This window comes from Chiloscyllium punctatum, chromosome 1 (genome assembly GCF_047496795.1).
Source record: "Chiloscyllium punctatum isolate Juve2018m chromosome 1, sChiPun1.3, whole genome shotgun sequence".
NCBI classification, from domain to species: domain Eukaryota; kingdom Metazoa; phylum Chordata; class Chondrichthyes; order Orectolobiformes; family Hemiscylliidae; genus Chiloscyllium; species Chiloscyllium punctatum.
The window spans coordinates 144,510,502-144,530,100 of record NC_092739.1 but is presented as its reverse complement, the minus strand read 5'-3'; the positions used below and the strand labels follow the sequence as shown (position 1 = coordinate 144,530,100).

General features: G+C 41.8%; 1 protein-coding gene across 2 annotated transcripts in view; it reads right to left on the bottom strand.

Moving 5' to 3' along the window:
• Positions 1 to 9,303: 9,303 nt before the first annotated feature.
• LOC140480930 (E3 ubiquitin-protein ligase RMND5A) overlaps positions 9,304 to 19,599 on the bottom strand; it is a 52,664-nt gene continuing 42,368 nt past the window's right edge. For both annotated transcript variants that reach the window (XM_072576531.1, XM_072576541.1), the window contains 3 exons: positions 17,756 to 17,858; positions 15,775 to 15,929; positions 9,304 to 10,140 (listed from right to left, as the gene is read on the bottom strand). In XM_072576531.1, the coding sequence (XP_072432632.1) occupies positions 10,077 to 10,140; positions 15,775 to 15,929; positions 17,756 to 17,858 (322 nt within the window). In that variant the 3' untranslated portion in view covers positions 9,304 to 10,076. The remainder of the gene's footprint in view (positions 10,141 to 15,774; positions 15,930 to 17,755; positions 17,859 to 19,599) is intronic.

Sequence of the window (19,599 nt, the reverse complement as noted above, 5' to 3'; positions counted from 1 at the left end):
TGCCACTATGTACAGAGTAGGAGGTCACAGTATTGGAATTAATATATTTGCACAAATTGAGGGTTTGTTAAAACACAGAAGACAGACTGTTGGAATTTACTATTTTTTTTTCAGATTGAGTAACTAATGGAATTCCACAAGGATTAAGTCCTAGAACCTCAAATGTTCACTATCTATATTGATAATCTGGAAGTGGGACAGAATGTAACATATCCAAATTTGAAGATGCAAACATCAAAGGGCATATTGCAATAAGAACATAAGACATCTGCAAGGAGATTATAGACAGGTTGAGTGAGTGAAAGAGTGGGCAAAAACTAAACAGATAGAGTTTAATGCAGGAAAGTGTGAGGTCATGCACTTTGGTAGAAGAATGAAATGGTTGATTGATATGTTAATGGAGAGATTAGATTAGATTACTTACAGTGTGGAAACAGGCCCTTCGGCCCAACAAGTCCACACCAACCCACCGAAGCGCAACCCAACCATTCCCTTCTTTACCTAACACTACGGGCAATATAGCGTGGCCAATTCACCTGACCTGCACATCTTTCGACTGTGGGAGGAAACTGGAGCACCTGGAGAATGTGCAAATGCCACACAGTCAGTCACCTGAGTCAGGAACTGAACCCGGGTCTCTGGTGCTGTGAGGCAGCAGTGCTAATCACTGTGCCACCGTGCCACCCACGAAGAGAGACTCGAAAAATATGTAACCACACGGGGATCTGGATGTTCTTGTGCATGAAACACAAAAAGTTAATAGGCAGGTGCAACAAGTATTTAAAAAGGCAAATAGAGTCCTAGAAATGTACAGCATGGAAACAGACCCTTCGGTCCAACCCGTCCATGCCAACCTGATATCCCAGCCCAATCTAGTCCCGCCTGCCAGCACCCAGCACATATGCCTCCAAACCCTTCCTATTCATATACCCATCCAAATGCCTTCTAAATGTAGCAATTGTACCTGCCTCCACCACTTCCTCTGGCAGTTCATTCCATACACGTACCACCCTCTGCATGAAAAAATTGCCCCTTAGGTCTCTTTTATATCTTTCCTCTTCACCCTAAACCTATGCCCTCCAGTCCGCTACTCCAGGCAAAAGACTTTGTCTATTTATCCTGTCCATGCCCCTCATAATTTTGTAAACCTCTATAAGGTCACCCCTCAGCCTCCGACGCTCCAGGGAAAACAGCCCAAACCTGTTCAGCCTCTCCCTATAGCTCAATCCTCCAACCCTGGCAACATCCTTGTAAATCTTTTCTGAACCCTTTCACATTTCACAACACCTCTCCGATAGGAAGGAGACCAGAATTGTACGTAATATTCCAACAGTGGCCTAACCAATGTCCTGTAAAGCCACAACATAACCTCCCAACTCCTGTACTCAATACTCTGACCAATAAAGGAAAGCCTTCTTCACTATCCTATCTACCTGCGACTCCACTTTCAAGGAGCTATGAACTTGCACTCCAAGGTCTCTTTGTTCAGCAACACTCCCTAGGACCTTACCATTAAGTGTATAAATCCTGCTAAGCTTTGCTTTCCCAAAATGCAGCACCTTGTCTTTATCTGAATTGGCATGGTGGCTCAGTGGTTAGCACTGCTACCTCACAGCACCAGGGTCCCTGGTTCGATCCCAGTCTTGGGCGACTGTCTGTGTGGAGTTTGCACATTTCCCCTGTCTACGGACGCTCCGGTTTCCTCCAACAATCCAAAGATGTGCAGATTATGTGAATTGGCCGTTCTAAATTGCCCATAGTGTTAGGTGCATTAGTCAGAGGGAGATGGGTCTGGGTGTGGGTTACTCTTCGGAGGGTCAGTGTGGACTAGTTGGGCCGAAGGGCCTGTTTCCACACTGTCGGGAATCTAAACTCCATCTGCCACTTCTTGACCCATCTGATCAAGATCCTGTTGTAATCTGAGGTAACCTTCATCACTGTCCACTACACCTCTAATTTTGGTGTCATCTGCAAACTTACTAACAATACCTCTTATGCTTGCATCCAAATCATTTATATAAATGATGATAAGGACCCAGCACTGATCCTTGTGGCACTCCACTGGTCACAGGCCTCCATTCTGAGAAACAACCGTCCACCACCACCTTCTGTCTTCTACCTTTGAGCCAGTTCTGCAGCCAAATATCTAGTTCTCCCTGTATTCCGTGAGATCTAACCTTGCTAGCCAGTCTCCCATGGGGAAATTCAGCCTTTAAAAATAAGGAAGCCTTGTTACAATGGTGTAGGGTGTTGGTGACCATATCTTTATGTTGGAACAAAAGCAAGCCATTCAGCCAATTGAGTCTGCTCTGCCACTCAATGAACTTGTGACTGATCTGATAATCTTTAACTTCATTTTCCTGCCATTCTTCCATAACCTTTGATTGCTTGAAAGAATCTCTTCTCCTACAGGGTAGTGAATATCTGGAATTCTCTACCCAGGGAGTTGTGAAAACTAAATCACTGAAAATATTTAAAATGATTAAAGAGAAGGTGGATTTTTAAAAAATAGTTGAGATAGCTGAGCATGAGATAGGAATTGAGGCCTGAAGCAGATCAACCATGACGTTGTTAAATGGCGAGGCAGGCTTGAAGGGCTACACGGTCTACTCCTGATCCTCTTTCTTACATTCTTATGTTTTATCAGTAAAGTTAGCTACCGTATGTTCAGTCCTTACATGGAAATCACAAACTTGGATTGCAAATAGTTAAAGACCCAGCACTGATCACTGTGGCACTTCAGTAGTTATAACTTGCCAACCTGAAAAAGATTCATTTATCAATGCTCTGTGCTTCCCCTTTATCCATGCTAACATGTTCCACATAGCCCACCCTTCTTTTGTGCAACAACTTCTGGTGTGATATTTTATCAAATATCTTTTGAAGATCCAGCTACACCACACACCACATCATGTACACCAAATGGATTCCTATTTAGCCACCTTGCCTGTTTCTTCCTAAAAAAGACTTCTGTAAGTTAGGTTAATACCATTTCCCTTTCATAAAACCACGTGTGTGTTCACATCACGATTTTCTAAGTTTCCTCTTTAATAACTAATTCAAACCATTTTCTTATCATAAATGTTATACTAACTGGCCTATGTTTATGTGCTCTTTTTCATTCCTCGTGTATGTGGGTTTTCCTGGCTGGGCTAGCACATATTACCTGTCCTGAGTTCCCCTTGAGAAGGTGGTGGTGAGCTGCCTTCATGAACCATTGCAGTCCACCTGCTGTGGGTTGACACTCAATGCCCTTAGGAAGGGAATTCCAGGATTTTGACGCACTGACAGTGAAGGAAAGGCAATTTATTTCCAAGTCAGGCGTTTCTCGCCACAGTGTTCCTAGCCTCTGACCTGCTCTTGCAGCTATTGTGTTTATGCGGTGAGTCCAGTCAAGTTTCTGGGAAATGGTAACCCCCAACAATATTGATAGTGGGGGATTCAGTGGTGGCAATACCATTGAAGAACCATTGAGGGTTCCTAGTTGGCTGAACAATTTGGGGTCCTAACATTTGGGTAGAAGCCATTGGGTATCTGGAAGGAGCTGTTCTTGGTATGCAGTAAAATGCCTGAACATAGCCAACTTATTTCCTGACAACAGTTGTTGTAAACTATGACCTAATTCATTAAGTCAGAGACCTTTATTAATGTGTACAGGCACCATGACTCCAGGAAACAAGGAACAGCAGAGAAGGAACAGCTAGAAGCAATGTTCTGGCCAGCAAAGGATCATCTCAATAAACCATGTGGATAGGGACCATTGTATTGTTCTCCGCCTCCTCCCCCCCACCCCCCCGGCCCCCTCCGCCCCCCACCCCCCACCCAAAGCAGGCCAAGGCACACAAATAGAAAGTGGGATAGAACATCAGCACTTCAACAGAGGTTCACTAATGACATTACCTAGCATGGTGACGAAACATCTAAGAACATATATTTCAACTCAGCAAGCAAACTTACAACCTGAACCACAAACTGAGCTACAAATCTTCTCAGAAATCGCAATCAGAAATAAAGATTCAACTCTTTTACTCTCAACAGCAATTTCATAGATATTCTAACCTCAGTGAGGGGTCACCTACCTCTAATTTAACAGTTTTTCATTCAGTGGGAACAGTCATAATATAAAAAAACAAAAGAACTGCAGATGCTGTAAATCAGAGACAAAAACAGAACTTGCTGGAAAAGCTCTGTACGTCATGGCAGTAACTGTGGACAGAAATCAGAGTTAAAGTTTCAGGTCTAGTGACCTTTCTTAGTACAGAACAATTATAACCATGCTCTTCTCAGCAAATCTCTAAGAATGCTAGAGAAACTCAGGGCTGGCACTATCTGTGTAGAGAGAAACAGAGTCCAATACAACTTCAGAACCAACAGCATTTTGCCATTATTCGAGTGAGCACCCTACTAGATATTAACAGTTGTGAGTCCAGACATGGTAATGTCATTGAAAATCAAGGGCAATGATTCATTTCTCTTTTGGAGGAGATAACCATTACTTCTCATGTCTTTGTATGAATGTTGCTTACTTCATGTCAACACAAGACTAATTCTTCTTTAGATCTTGTTTCATATTGGCGGACTACTGCAGTTGCAAATGGGTCTACGATCACCAGTAAACATCCCCACCTTTGCTTATAAGAAAGATTAAAGGTCATTAACGATGCAACACTTTTAAAATAGTTTTATAATAGTGATGGAAAAGGATAGACCAGATCTAAAAGTTGAAGTTCTAAATTGGAGAAAGGCCAATTTTGAAGGTATTAAGCAAGAACTTTCGAAAACTGATTAGAGGCAGATATTCGCAGGTAAAGAGATGGCTGGAAAATGGGAAGCTTTCAGAAATGAGATAACAAGAATCCAGAGAAAGTATATTCCTGTCAGGGTGAAAGGGAAGGCTGGTAGGTTTGGGAATACTGGATGACTAAAGAAATTGAGGGATTGGTTAAGAAAAAAGGAAGCAAGCATATGTCAGGTATAGACAGGATAGATCGAGTGAATCCTTAGAAGAGTATAAAGAGAGGAGGAGTATATTTAAGAGGGAAATCAGGAGGGCAAAACGGGGACAGGAGATAGCTTTGGCAAATAGAATAGAGGAGAATCCAAAGGGTTTTTACAAATATGTTAAGGACAATAGGGTAACTAGGGAGAGAATAGGGCCCCTCAAAGATCAGCAAAGCGGCCTTTGTGTGGAGCCACAGAAAATGGGGAGATACTAAATGAATATTTTGTATCAGTATTTACTGTGGAAAAGGATATGGAAGATATAGACTGTAGGGAAATAGATGGTGACATCTTGCAAAATGTCCAGATTACAGAGGAGGAAGTGCTGGATGTCTTGAAATGGGTAAAGGTGGATAAATCCCCAGGACCTGATCAGGTGTACCCGAGAACTCTGTGGGAAGCTAGAGAAATGATTGCTGGGCCTCTTGCTGAGATATTTGTATCATCGATAGCCACAGGTGAGGTGCTGGAAGACTGGAGCTTGGCAAACGTGGTGCCACTGTTTAAGAAGGGCGGTAAAGACAAGCCAGGGTGAGCCTTACCTCAGTGGTGTGCAAATTGTTGGAGGGAATCCTGAGGGAAAGGATGTACATGTATTTGGAATGGCAAGGACTGATTCGGGATAGTCAACATGGCTTTGTTCGTGGGAAATCATGTCTCACAAACTTGAGTTTTTTTGAAGAAGTAACAAAGATTGATGAGGGCAGAGCATTAGATGTGATCTATATGGACTTCAGTAAGGCGTTCGACAAGGTTCCCCATGGGAGACTGATTAGCAAGGTTAGATCTCATGGAATACAGGGAGAACTAGCCACTTGGATACAGAACTGGCTCAAAGGTAGAAGTCAGAGGGTGGTGGTGGAGGGTTGTTTTTCAGACTGGAGGCCTGTGACCAGTGGAGTGCCACAAGGATCGGTGCTGGGTCCACTACTTTTTGTCATTTACATAAATGATTTGGATGCAAGCATAAGAGGTACAGTTAGTAAGTTTGCAGATGACACCAATATTGGAGGTGTAGTGGATAGCGAAGAGGGTTACACCTCAGTTTACAACAGGATCTGGACCAGATGGGTCAATGGGCTGAGAAGTGGCAGATAGAGTTCAATTCAGATAAATGTGAGGTGCTGCATTTTGGGAAAGCAAATCTTAGCAGGAGTTATACACTTAATGGTAAGGTCCTAGGGAGTGTTGCTGAACAAAGAGACCTTGGAGTGCAGGTTCATAGCTCCTTGAAAGTGGAGTCACAGGTAGATAGGATAGTGAAGGCGGCGTTTGGTATGCTTTCCTTTATTGGAAAAAGTATTGAGTAGAGGAGTTGGGAGGCCACTGTTGGAATATTGCGTGCAATTCTGGTCTCCTTCCTATCGGAAAGATGTTGTGAAACTTGAAAGGGTTCAGAAAAGATTTACAAGGATAGTGCCAGGGTTGGAGGAACTGAGCTACAGGGAGAAGCTGAACAGGCTGGGGCTGTTTACCCTGAAGCGTCGGAGACTGAGGGGTGACCTTATAGAGGTTTACAAAATTATGAGGGGCATAGATAGGATAAATAGACAAAATCTTTTCCCTGGGGTCGGGGAGTGCAGAACTAGAGGACATAGGTTTAGGGTGAGAGGGGAAAGATATAAAAGAGACCTAAGGGGCAACATTTTCATGCAGAGGGTGGTACATGTATGGAAAGAGCTGCCAGACCCTGTGGCGGAGGCTGGTACAATTGCAACATTTAAGAGGAATCTGGATGAGTATATGAATAGGAATGGTTTGGAGGGATATGAGCCAGGTGGGACTAGATTGGGTTGGGATATCTGGTCATCATGGACGGGTTAGACCAAAGGGTCTGTTTCCATGCTGTACATCTCTATGACTTGTTCTAACCAGTAATCAAGGGATATGGGAAAAAGTAGAATTGAGGATTATCAGATCAGCCATGATCACACTGAATGGCACAGCAGATTTCATGGGCTGAATGGCTTACTTTTGCTCCCATGTCTTATGATACTAATTAGGTCTAGAACAATTCCCAAAGGAACTTCTGCTGCAATGCACTGGGGCTGAATGATTATCCATCTTTGTGTTAGTTATAACTGCAACAAATAAATTGTGAATGTTAATGCACCTATGTGCAGTATTTCCATTTTCATCCCTGGTTTTCAATTGATCTACTCTGGTAGAAAGCCCGTCATTAATCCTTCAATTGACAGCTCCAGTGCTCCATAGTTAAATTTATAAAGTCATCATGGTCTTACCAGTCCATAGGACTGCTCACTTATTAGAGTGAGATGACTGGTGGTAGTTTAACCCAAGGGTCACCACGCCACAAGAGAAAGAGGATGTTATAATAACTTCAGTTGGTATGGTATTGAACCCACACTGCTGGCATCACTCTGCATCACAAACTAGTCATCCAGCTAACTGAGTTAAATTAATAAAGCAAGTCTGTGTAATATCATACTGTTTTTATTAAAAATCAAGGAACTTAATCAACTGGGATTGATGTGAGATCAAAAGGTGAGGGAATTTATTTAAGTGGAGATGGAAACACAAAGCTACTACTGAGACAAAGAACATGTGACTGCATTCTGGAAAGAAACAGATGGACACAGATGGAAGATGGCTACATCGCTAAGCAAAGGATTTCTTAGGACTTCTTCAGAGAAGGGGAGTCCTCTTCAGCATCCAAGTCAATATTCATTTCTCAATCAACACCACCAAGACAAATTACATGGTCACAGAAACTGGAGGCCACAGAGTCCTCCAAGCCTTATATTCTGGCTTAATTTTTGAATTGAATTGTCACATGTACTCACATGAGTACAGTGAAAAGTTTACAAGTCACCACTTACAGCACAGGTAACAGATTCTTGAGTACAAACTCTTAGGAAAAAATTTAAAATAAAGAAATAAAAAGTCCATCATTACACACTTTCAAAAGCAGAAAATCATAGTAATAAATTAAAAAAATAAAAAGTTCAGAAACAGTCCTCCCACTGTAATATAATAAAAACAAAATTTTAAGAACAAGGAGAATTTAAGATAAAGTCCGCTGTGTTGAAATCCTGGGAAATCCTTACAGCAGGTTTTCTTGTTAATTGATGAAAAACTAAATATTATTGCACCAATTGCATGTTTTAATTTGTGTTCAATGGAATCTGATTTTATTCTTGCTTGTATAACACGTGGGTAAAAGCAGCTGAGTGGTGACATGATATGGTACTGGTGGTCTGCACCTTCATTAACCAAATGCTTCTGACCATGAAAATTGTGAAAGGAACCAAAATGTGAAAAGTAAAATTTCAGCAGAAATCCAAACCAAAGCATGAAAGTAGGCAGGTTGCTACAAGAACAAAAAAGATCATCTGAACACAAGTTGAATGTCTTAGACAGAGGGCAGATAGAACATTAGTACCAAGAATACAATTTTTATTCTTGGCACTGGTCTGTTTCCAGGTTAATTGGAGTTTGAGAATATGACATACAAATCCAGAGACTGATCTGGCCTGGACAGGCGAGAAGGGTATAACATGCTTTGAACTGGTCAAATAACAGTGAGGTAATGATTGAGTTCAATCAATCAGTCTCCTTAGGTTTTACTGTGTAAACAGAGATTGCTGAAAATTACAGATCACACAACACCAGATTATAGTCCAACAGGTTTAATTGGAAGCACTAGCTTTCGGAGCGTCGCTTCATCAGGTGGTTGTGGAGTGCACAATTGGACATTCCACATCTACTTGATGAAGGAACGGCACTCCGAAAGCTAATGCTTCCAGTTAAACCTGTTGGACTATAATCTGGTGTTGTGTGATGTGTGACTTTCTACAGCCCAATCCAACACTGGCATCTCAATCTCTAGTAGTCATGATTTGGAGGTATTGTGTTTGTGTGTATTGACTGACAATCTGGTACCTGGGGCACAATCAGGGAGCAGTTAAGTAAAGATAAGTTGCATTTTTATACTTCTGCTTAGAGACTAACAAGTCTTACTTACGTCTCCCTCGCTCTGGTAGTGCGTCTGGGGGCTTAATGTTTAATGTACAAAACACAACCAGCATGAATGGAAAATGTGAGGAATACAAGGAAGCTGGAGCATGAGAAACTTAATTAAATTTTAACATTATTCACAAATTTCATCATGATGCAGGTACAGTATTTTGGAACTCTTTTCCAAACTGCAGATTTTCACTGAATTAATTCATACAACAGAGAACAGACTTCAAAGCAATTGTAATTATGCAATTTCAACAACCCATTCTTAAATAGAACAGGATGGTGTACACTCCAAACAGTGATGAAATACACAAATGCTTGGTATACAACTTCTGTTTAATAAGATATTTCAGGTTGTAGTTACGTATTGGACATGGTACCATACACCTAACTAAATTATCTACATGAAGCAGAATTATACATGTTTATCCTTCATGCACTGGTTCCTTTCCCCATGCCAATACTCCACTAGCCCACTTTCAATGCAAATTCTTTTTAAATTTACAGTAAATTTAAATAATCAGCCCCTGGGAGCTTAATATATGCACACTCAATATTTGAGCTTTGTGCCAAATTGTGGCAGGAAAGAAATTACATGAAAATATACCAAAGCTACCTCAATCAAACCAACATAGAAAGGTATGCAAACTTTACCGGTAGTTGTCTACTCATACATTCACTTTCTCTATTTTATTTAAAGAATGAAGATCACACCGAACTTTAAAAAAATCAAATGTAACCCATGAAATGACAATGATACTATGAGGAACCATACGAAAACATTGTTCATGGGTAATTACATATATTTTAAGTTTTAAAAAATGCACTACTAGTATTGTCTCAATATAAAATAACTGCATGAAATGGTGAGTGCTGGTGTACTCACTTGATCAAGTATCAAGACCAAGCTGAGTTAAAAAGCCCTATTGCAACCAATTTATACCCAGTAGTTTTCCTTCTTCAGTCTGTCCCAAATACACATTGGCATGTTCACACCAACCATAACTTAGCAAGCATTAGTCCAACAGAATAATGAATTGCTACAGCCCTGCTCAAAACTTCCTAAACGATTTCCCCAATCACAGTAAACTTCAAAAGAAGATCTGTTTTGCATCAGCTGGTGCTTGCTCCATTGGACAATACGGGCATTTTAACCTAGGAAGTGAACACAAATGAAACTTAATTAGAAAATCACAGTTAAAAGAATCAGAGAAAGATAAACAGTCCTTCATGATCACTCTACCAGTCAACTGTTGCAGTGCTGTGGGACCAGCAAAGATGTTTTTTGTACTTTTACATTCTGGTAGTTACACCTGTGCTAATCACTCAAACATTTTGGGAATTATACAGCAGACCAATTTTACATGGGAAACACAGTGGTAATGTTCCTTGACAAGCAAGCCAGAGCCCCAAATTCACGCTCTGAGGATATGGGCCCAAATCCCAACAGCTAGTGGAATTTAAAATTCAATTAATTAACGAGGGGTACGTCGGCTTCCAAGAGATCAATTGCGTTAGGGGATTCTGTAGTCAGAGGTACAGACAGACGTTTCTGTGGCCAGCAGAGAAAAAGCAGAATGGCGTGTTGTTTCCCTGGTGCCAGGATCAAGGATGTCTCAGAGAGAGGGTGCAAAATGTTCTCACGGGGGAGAGGGGCCAGGAAGAGGTCATTGTCCACATTGGAACCAACGATATAGGAAGGGAAAAGGTTGAGATTCTGAAGGGAGATTACAGAGTTAGGCTGAAATTTAAAAAAAGAGGTTCTCAAGGGTAGTAATATCTGGATTACTCCCAGTGCTACGAGCTAGTGAGGGCAGGAATAGGATGATAGAGCAGATGAATGCATGGCTGAGGAGCTGGTATATGGGAGAAGGATTCACATTTTTGGATCATTGGAATCTCTTTTGGGGGAAGAGGTGACCTGTACAAGGAGGATGGATTGCACCTAAATTGGAAGGGGACTAATATACTGGCAGGGAAATTTGCTAGAACTGCTCGGGAGGATTTAAACTAGTAAGGTGGTGGGGGAGGCGTTGGTGGGACCCGGGGAGATAGTGAGGAAAGGGATCAATCTGAGACTGGTACAGTTGAGAACAGAAGTGAGTCAAACAGTCAGGGCAGGCATGGACAAGGTAGGACTAATAAATTAAACAGCATTTACTTCAACGCAAGGGGCCTAACAGGGAAGGCAGATGAAGTCAGGGCATGGGATATCATTGCAATTACAGAAACATGGCTCAGGGTTGGGCAGGACTGGCAGTTCCAGGAAACAAATGCTACAGGAAGGATAGAAAGGGAGGCAAGAGAGTAGGGGGAGTGGCATTTTTGATATGGGATAGCATTACAGCTGTGCTGAGGGAGGATATTCCCGGAAATACATCCAGTGACGTTATTTGGGTGGAACTGAGAAATAAGAAAGGGATGATCACCTTATTGGGACTGTATTATAGACCCCTAATAGTCAGAAGGAAATTGAGAAACAAACTTGTAAGGAGATCTCAGCTATCTGTAAGAATAAGAGGGTAGTTATGGTAAGGGATTTTAACTTTCCAAACATCGACTGGGACTGCCATAGTGCTAAGGGTTTAGATGGAGAGGAATTTGTTAAGTGCATCCAAGACAATTTTCTGATTCAGTATGTGGATGTACCTACTAGAGAAGGTGCAAAACTTGACCTACTCTAGGGAAATAAGGCAGGGAAGGTGACTGAGGTGTCAGTGGGAGAGCACTTTGGGACCAGCGACCATAATTCTATTAGTTTTAAAATAGTGATGGAAAAGGATAGACCAGATCTAAAATGTGAAGTTCTAAATTGGAGAAAGGCCAATTTTGACGGTATTGGGTAAGAACTTTCGAAAGCTGATTGGAGGCAGATGTTCGCAGGTAAAGGGACAGCTGGAAAATGGAAGCTTTCAGAAATGAGATAATGAGAATCCAAAGAAAGTATATTCCTGTCAGGGTGAAAGGAAAGGTTGGTAGGTATAGGGAATGCTGGATGACTAAAGAAATTGAGGGTTTGGTTAAGAAAAAGAAGGAAGCATATGTCAAGTATAGACAGGATAGATCGAGTGAATCCTGAGAAGAGTATAAAGGAAGTAGGAATATACTTAAGAGGGAAATCAGCAGCTCAAAAAAGGGGACATGAAATAGCTTTGGCAATTGGATTAAGGAGAATCCAAAGGGTTTTTACAAATATATTAAGGACAAAAGGGTAACTAGGGAGAGAATAGGGCCCCTCAAAGATCAGCAAGGCAGCCTTTGTATGGAGCCGCAGAAAATAGGGAAGATACTAAATGAGTAATTTGCATCAGTATATACTGTGGAAAAGGTTATGGAAGATATAGACTGTAGGGAAATAGATGGTGACATCTTGCAAAATGTCCAGATTACAGAGGAGGAAGTGCTGGATGTCTTGAAATGGGTAAAGGTGGATAAATCCCCAGGACCTGATCAGGTGTACCCGAGAACTCTGTGGGAAGCCAGAGAACTGATTGCTGGGCCTCTTGCTGAGATATTTATATCATCGGTAGTCACAGGTGAGATTCCAGAAGACTGGAGGTTGGCGAATGTGGTGCCTCTGTTTAAAAGAGTAGTAAAGACAAACCAGGGAATGATAGACTGGTGAGCCTGACCTCGGTGGTGGACCATTTGTTGGAGGGAATCCTGAGGGACAGGATGTACATGTATTTGGAAAGGCAAGGATTGATTAGGGATAGTCAACATGGCTTCACGTGGGAAATCATGTCACACAAACTTGATTGAGTTTTTTGAAGAAGTAACAAAGAGGATTGATGAGGGCAGAGCAGTGGGTGTGATCTATATGGACTTCAGTAAGGTGTTCGACAAGGTTCCCCATGGGAGACTGGTGAGCCAGTATTAGATCTCACTGAATACAGGGGGAACTAGTCATTTGGATACAGAACTGGCTCAAAGGTAGAAGACAGAAGGTGGTGGTGGAGGGTTGTTTATCAGACTGGAGGCCTGTGACCAGTGGAGTGTCACAATGATCGGTGCTGGGTCCTCTACTTTTTGTCATTTATATAAATGATTTGGATGCGAGCATAAGAGGTACAGTTAGTAAGTTTGCAGATGACACCAAAATTGGAGATGTAGTGGACAGCGAAGAGGGTTACCTCAGATTACAACAGGATCTGGACCAGATGGGCCAATGGGCTGAGAAGTGGCAGATGGAGATTAATTCAGATAAATGCGAGGTGCTGCATTTTGGGAAAGCAAATCTTAGCAGGACTTATACACTTAATGGTAAGGGTCCGAGGGAGTGTTGCTGAACAAAGAGACCTTGGAGTGCAGGTTCATAGCTCCTTGAAAGTGGAGTCGCAGGTAGATAGGATGGTGAAGGCGGCATTTGGTATGCTTTCCTTTATTGGTCAGAGTATTGAGTACAGGAGTTGGGAGGTCATGTTGCGGCCGTACAGGACATTGGTTAGGCCGCTGTTGGAATATTGCGTGCAATTCTGGTCTCTTTCCTATCAGAAAGATTAGATTAGATTACATTACATTACAGTGTGGAAACAGGCCCTTCGGCCCAACAAGTCCATACCGACCCGCAACCCACCCATACCCCTACATTTACCCCTTACCTAACACTACGGGCAATTTCACCTGACCTGCACATCTTTGGACTGTGGGAGGAAACCGGAGCACCCGGAGGAAACCCACGCAGACACGAGGAGAACGTGCAAACTCCACACAGTCAGTCGCCTGAGGCGGGAATTGAACCCGGGTCTCAGGCGCTTTGAGGCAGCTGTGCCAACCACTGTGCCACTGTGCCGCCCATGTTGTGAAACTTGAAAGGGTTCAGGCAAGATTTACATGGATGTTGCCAGGGTTGGGGGATTTGAGCTATAGGGAGAGGCTGGACAGGCTGGGGCTTTTTTCGCTGGAGTGTCGGAGACTGAGGGGAGACCTTATACAGGTTTACAAAATTATGAGGGGCATGGATGGGTTAATAGGCAAAGTCTTTTCCCTGGGGTCGGGAGTCCAGAACTAGAGGGCATAGGTTTAGGATGAGAGGGGAAAGATAGAAAAGAGACGCAAGTGGCAACCTTTTCACGCAGAAGGTGGTACGTGTATGGAATGAGCTGCCAGAGGAAGTGGTGGAGGCTGGTACAAATGCAACATTTAAGAGGCACTTGGATGGGTATATGAATAGGAAGGATTTGGAGGGATATGGACCGGGTGCTGGCAGGTGGGACTAGATTGGGTTGGGATATCTGGTCGGCATGGATGGGTTGGACCGAAGGGTATGTTTCCATCCTGTACATCTCTATGACTCTAAAGCATAATTTAGAATTTAAAGCTAAAAACAGTGACCTGTCTATTCTTCCTAACTTCACACTTTCTCATACTGCATTCCAACTGCCACTTCTTTGTCCATTCTCCTAGCTTGTCTAAGTCTTTTTGCAGTCTTGCCACGTCCACAAATCTACCCGCCTCTCCGCCTATCTTTTTGGCATCTGCAAACTTCGCAACAATACTCTTAGTATTAGATTAGATTAGATTAATTTCAGTGTGGAAACAGGCCCTTCGGCCCAACAAGTCCACACCGACCCTCTGAAGAGCAACCCACCCAGACCCATTCCCCTAAATTTACCCCTTCACCTAACACTACAGGAAATTTAGCATGGCCAATTCACCTAACCTGCACATCTTTGGACTGTGGGAGGAAACCGGAGCACCCGGAGGAAACCCACGCAGACACGGGGAGAATGTGCAAACTCCACACAGACATTTGCCTGAGGAGGGAATTGGACCTGGGTCTCTGGCGCTGTGAAGCAACAGTGCTAACCATTGTGCCACCGTGCCGCCCACCAGATCCCTTGGTACCCTTGGACCAGATCATTATAGTATAACATGAATAGCTGAGGTCCAACACTGACACCTGTGGAACTCCACTAGTCACCAGCTATCATGAAAAGGACTCCTTTATCCCCACTCTCTGCCATCTGCCAGTCAGTCAATCCTCTATCTATGCCAGTACCTTGCCCATAAGACCATGAGCTCTTATCTTCTCAGAATTCCTTCAGCATGGAAACAGGCCATTCGGCTCATCAAGTCCAGACCAACCCTCCAAACGGCATCCCACGCACACCCACCTCCCCCAACCCTATCCCTGTAACCTTCATTTCCCATGGCTCTGGAAATCCAAATAGATCACATCTACTGGCTCTCCTTTATGTAAATTGATCATTACATTGTCAAAGAATTCAATAGATTTGTCAGTTATGACCTCCCATTGGTGACTAAGCCCTACTTAATGCACTTTCAAGTACTCTACAATCTGAGTCATAGAGCATGGCAACAGATCCTTTGGTCCAACCAGGCCATGCCGAACATAATCACAAACTAAACTTGCCCACTTGCCTCTTCAATAACAGAGTCTAAATTCTTACCAACAACAGAGGTCAGGCTAACCATCCTATAGTTTGTCTTCTGCCTCCCTCCATTCTTAAACAGGTCATTATATCAGTCATTTTCCAGTCCTTCATCTAATGAAGGAGCAGCACTCCGAAAGCTTGCAATTTCAAATACATCTGTTGGACTATAACCTGGTGTCATGTGACTTCAGAATGGACCATAATTGAACGTAATCTAGTTGAATTTAAAACAAGATTACAAGGAGCTGAATGACCTACTCCTTTTGTAATGAAACAATTCTGTAAACAATCACCAAGGATGTCCGACTAACTATTTGTTCTGAGTGATCAATTATTGCAAATATGAAATTGAAACCCTTCATTTTCTGGATGTTTCTGTGACAGCACTTACTTGCTTCCATTAATCATTTTATTCAGAGCATCTCGCGAGATTATGTGGCCACAGACAAGCTTCATAGGTGGATTGGATTCTGTAGTCTGTTGTCGAAGAATTGGACAGGCAAAGATCGAATGATACCAACATTTTTTACCGAGGTCTACTTCGATCTAAAAACAAATTGGAAAATAGCATTCAACAATATGGCTTTTTTTTTGCAAGAGAGTAATGCTTCAGAAATGATAAGAATCAAGAAAGAGGGAAAGTGGGAAAAGGACTGGATTGGATTGGATTGAAAAGGCACAGTTAAGGAGAATTTTAATTAGTTCTTTGAGAGTTAAAACAAAGTACCAAACAAATTAGGTAGAGAACTTTTTTGTAACTGCATCTGTGTCTGAGAACGGTGTACCAAAGGAGATCAGCAAAGTAAGAAAGCGGTGAGACCATGCAGTGATTTGACAAAGATGATGATCTTGTAATTAGTCTGTCGCATACTGGAAACCAAGGAGGGCAGATAAAGAATAGTAATCTTAAGAGGTAATTGAAGAATGATATGAAAGCAACCCATAAACATAGGTTTGTTTAATAGTAGACAACCTTTATTTTTAAAAATAAAGATGCTTGTGAATTGCACCAGCCACATATTACGAAGAACCCAAGAGTACCTACTTCTCCTCTAATTCCAAGTTATGACATATCAGCATGAGGGAAACGCTCAACTGAGGCATGCACTCCGAATTTCAGTTCTGTATAGGCTCTTTAAGAGACCTTTGTACTTCATACCTAATAATAAAATCTAATCCCAATACTCAATGCAACTCACTGCAGTTGTCTGTGTTTCTCTTCACTATATATAAAATATTGAAAAGGCAGCAACCGTCCTCAATGCAACTAACTGCAAGTGCAGAGACTGCAGCCAGCAGCCTGGATATCAGGATTGAAAACACCAGCTACTTTAGAGAGAACTTTCATTTCTACTCAAACTGCTAAACTTCAATTACTGTTTCTCTGTATCACGATGCAAAATTACTTCACAGCATTACAAAACAATAGGAAAATTGCTGTTTAACATTTCTATTTCTCACAACATCTATTCTCATATCTGCCACACTAGCAACTTAATGTTAAATAGGGATGAATTACAAGCTGTGACTTTCCTTGTAAAAGAATGTATTGAGCTGCCCCAAGACTATGTCCTGTCAGAAATTCACTGGTCAGCCAAAAAAGTGAAACAACTTTCATCAGGGCTTTTGTGAATGTACAGATTTAAACTGTAACTTTCCATTGGTTTTATATTTTTCCTATAATGAATTGCCCAAAATTATAGTGCTCCATAGCCTTGTGGAAGTTAAATGTTACTTCCTGGCCTTTCTTTAAAATAAATTTGCAAACCTGTTGCTCGTGAAAAGGTCCACATATTCTCATGATTGTGGGAAGGTCTATGTAAACTTACTTGTGGACTGTGTGGATAGGTTAGTGCTCAGTTAAAGTGGTTAGCCTTAGAAATCCAGACTGCAATGCACCTCCTGTTTCCGACTCAAGACTGCTTCAACATGGTGGTTGCAGTCTTTAAAATGAGAACATAGCACTCCATGCAAAATATCAGGAATTTCCTTGAATACTTGCTGATAACATTAGGGCTTTCATTAAGATGTTCAACATTGAACTTGGACTGAAACAGGGATAAGAAGAAAGTATTCTGACTGGTGCTGATTTCCTTCTCCTTCTTCCACATTTAATGCATTTCCAATATATTTTGAATTAGCTTCAAAAATCATCATGAGATCAAGCAATTACCCAACTGGAAAAGTTTGAACAACATGAACAGTGCATCCTTCACTTGCTAATTGCCATATAATAGAAGGCAACAATAGCAATTCCCCAGCTTGGCTGCCACTTCTAACATCCGAACCCAACTTGATCCAAAGTCTACTAAGCATCTGAGTCTAAAATGGGTTTACATACAATCTGAACATAAATAATAATATGCACTCACTGGCAACTCATCCTTCTGATTCCAAACTCCAGTGCATTGTCTCTGCTCGATTACTGCCTTAATGTTAATGAGAGCTGGCAATGCAATGCACCCTGCTGAAAAACTGAACAAATAATTCTTAATAAACAAAAGATACATATATCAATTTAATATGAAAACTTTTCAAACACGATATACAACATACTGTGAATTTGGTTTTCAATAATTTTTGCAAACAGAAGATACTTGGCATTTTGTTTCATTAATGTAGCAAGACCTCTAACTGTACAAGATTTGAGAATTAAGATTCAGCAACCTTGAAGATTTTATTCTGAAAAGGTGTTGACATTTTACAAAACATATGAACTGCTAATTAGAAGGTTCTGAGTAGATCAAATACTGGTAAGATCGATTAAGTCCTAATGATTATATAGTTTAGTCACAACTACTCTAGTTTGTAACATGATGATGATCATTGTCTTCTGAACAAACAAAATAGTCCCTGGCTGAGAAAACAAAATTCCAATTCTCAAGTCAGTTAAGATGCATGAAGATAGCCAAAGTGAATCATTCTTAAAAATGAGAAGGATCACTCACAGCCTTTGTGCCTCCTCAGGGAGGACCAGATTAGCAACACATTCTCCTATTGATAATTTACATACGTGTATTTGAAGTGGCACAACACTGCCATCAAGTGAATAAAAAGTATTTCCTCATACACAACACCAGGATGAAATTACAGCATTGTATTACATTGGAGATACAGCACAGAAAGTGCCCATTTGGTCCTACTATTCTGTTAGTCTTTTTATTCAACAAGCCATCTCCCAGTATTGTTGGCAAAGCACAATTTGGAAGTTGGAATGTTTTACTAAACATAAGAGTTGCACAAAAGATACGAAAAGTGTAATATTACTGGGAAAAACAACTGTCCTTGTCATCAAGACAGCATCTGATTGAGTATGGCATCAAGAGTAAAACTGAAGTCAATGGAAACCGTGGAGAACTCTCCACTGGTTACACCTAGCACAAAGATGGTTGCACTAATTGGAAACAGTCATCCCAGTTTTTGGACATCGTTGCAGGATCCCTTCGGGTAATGTCCTAGGCCTAACATTCTCCAGCTAGTTCATCAACTATCTCCCTTGCATCATATGTCAGAAGCAGGAGGTTATATAGAGTCATAGAGATGTACAGCATGGAAGCAGACCCTTTGATCCAACCTGTCCATGCCGAACAGATATCCCAACCCAATCCAGTCCCACCTGCCAGCACCCGGCCCATATCCCTCCAAACCCTTCCTATTCGTATACTCATCCAGATGTCTTTTAAATGCAATTGTACTAGCCTCCACCACTTTCCTCTGGCAGCTCATTCCATACAAGTACCTCCCTCTGCGTGAAAAAGTCGCCCCTTAGCTTTCTTATATATCTTTACCCTCGCACCCTAAATCTATGCCCTCTAGTTCTGGACCTCCCCACCTCACTTTCTCTATTTATCCTATCCATGCCTTTCATGATTTTATAAACCTCTATAAGGTCACCCCTCAGCCTCTGATCCTCCAGGGAAAACAGACCCAGTCTATTCAACCTCTCCCTACAGCTCAAATCCTCCAACCCTGGCAACATCCTTGTAAATCTTTTCTGAACTCTTTCAAGTTCCACAACATTCACAACAGGTTAAGACAGTGGATTTGGATTGGCACAGGCTTGGAGAGCCAAAGGGCCTGTTCCAGGGCTGTAAATTTTCTTTGTTCTTTGTATCCTTTGATAGGAAGGAGACCAGAATTGCATGCAATATTCCAAAAGTGGCCTAACCAATGTCTTGTACAGCCGCAACATGCCCGCCCAACTCCTGTACTCAAT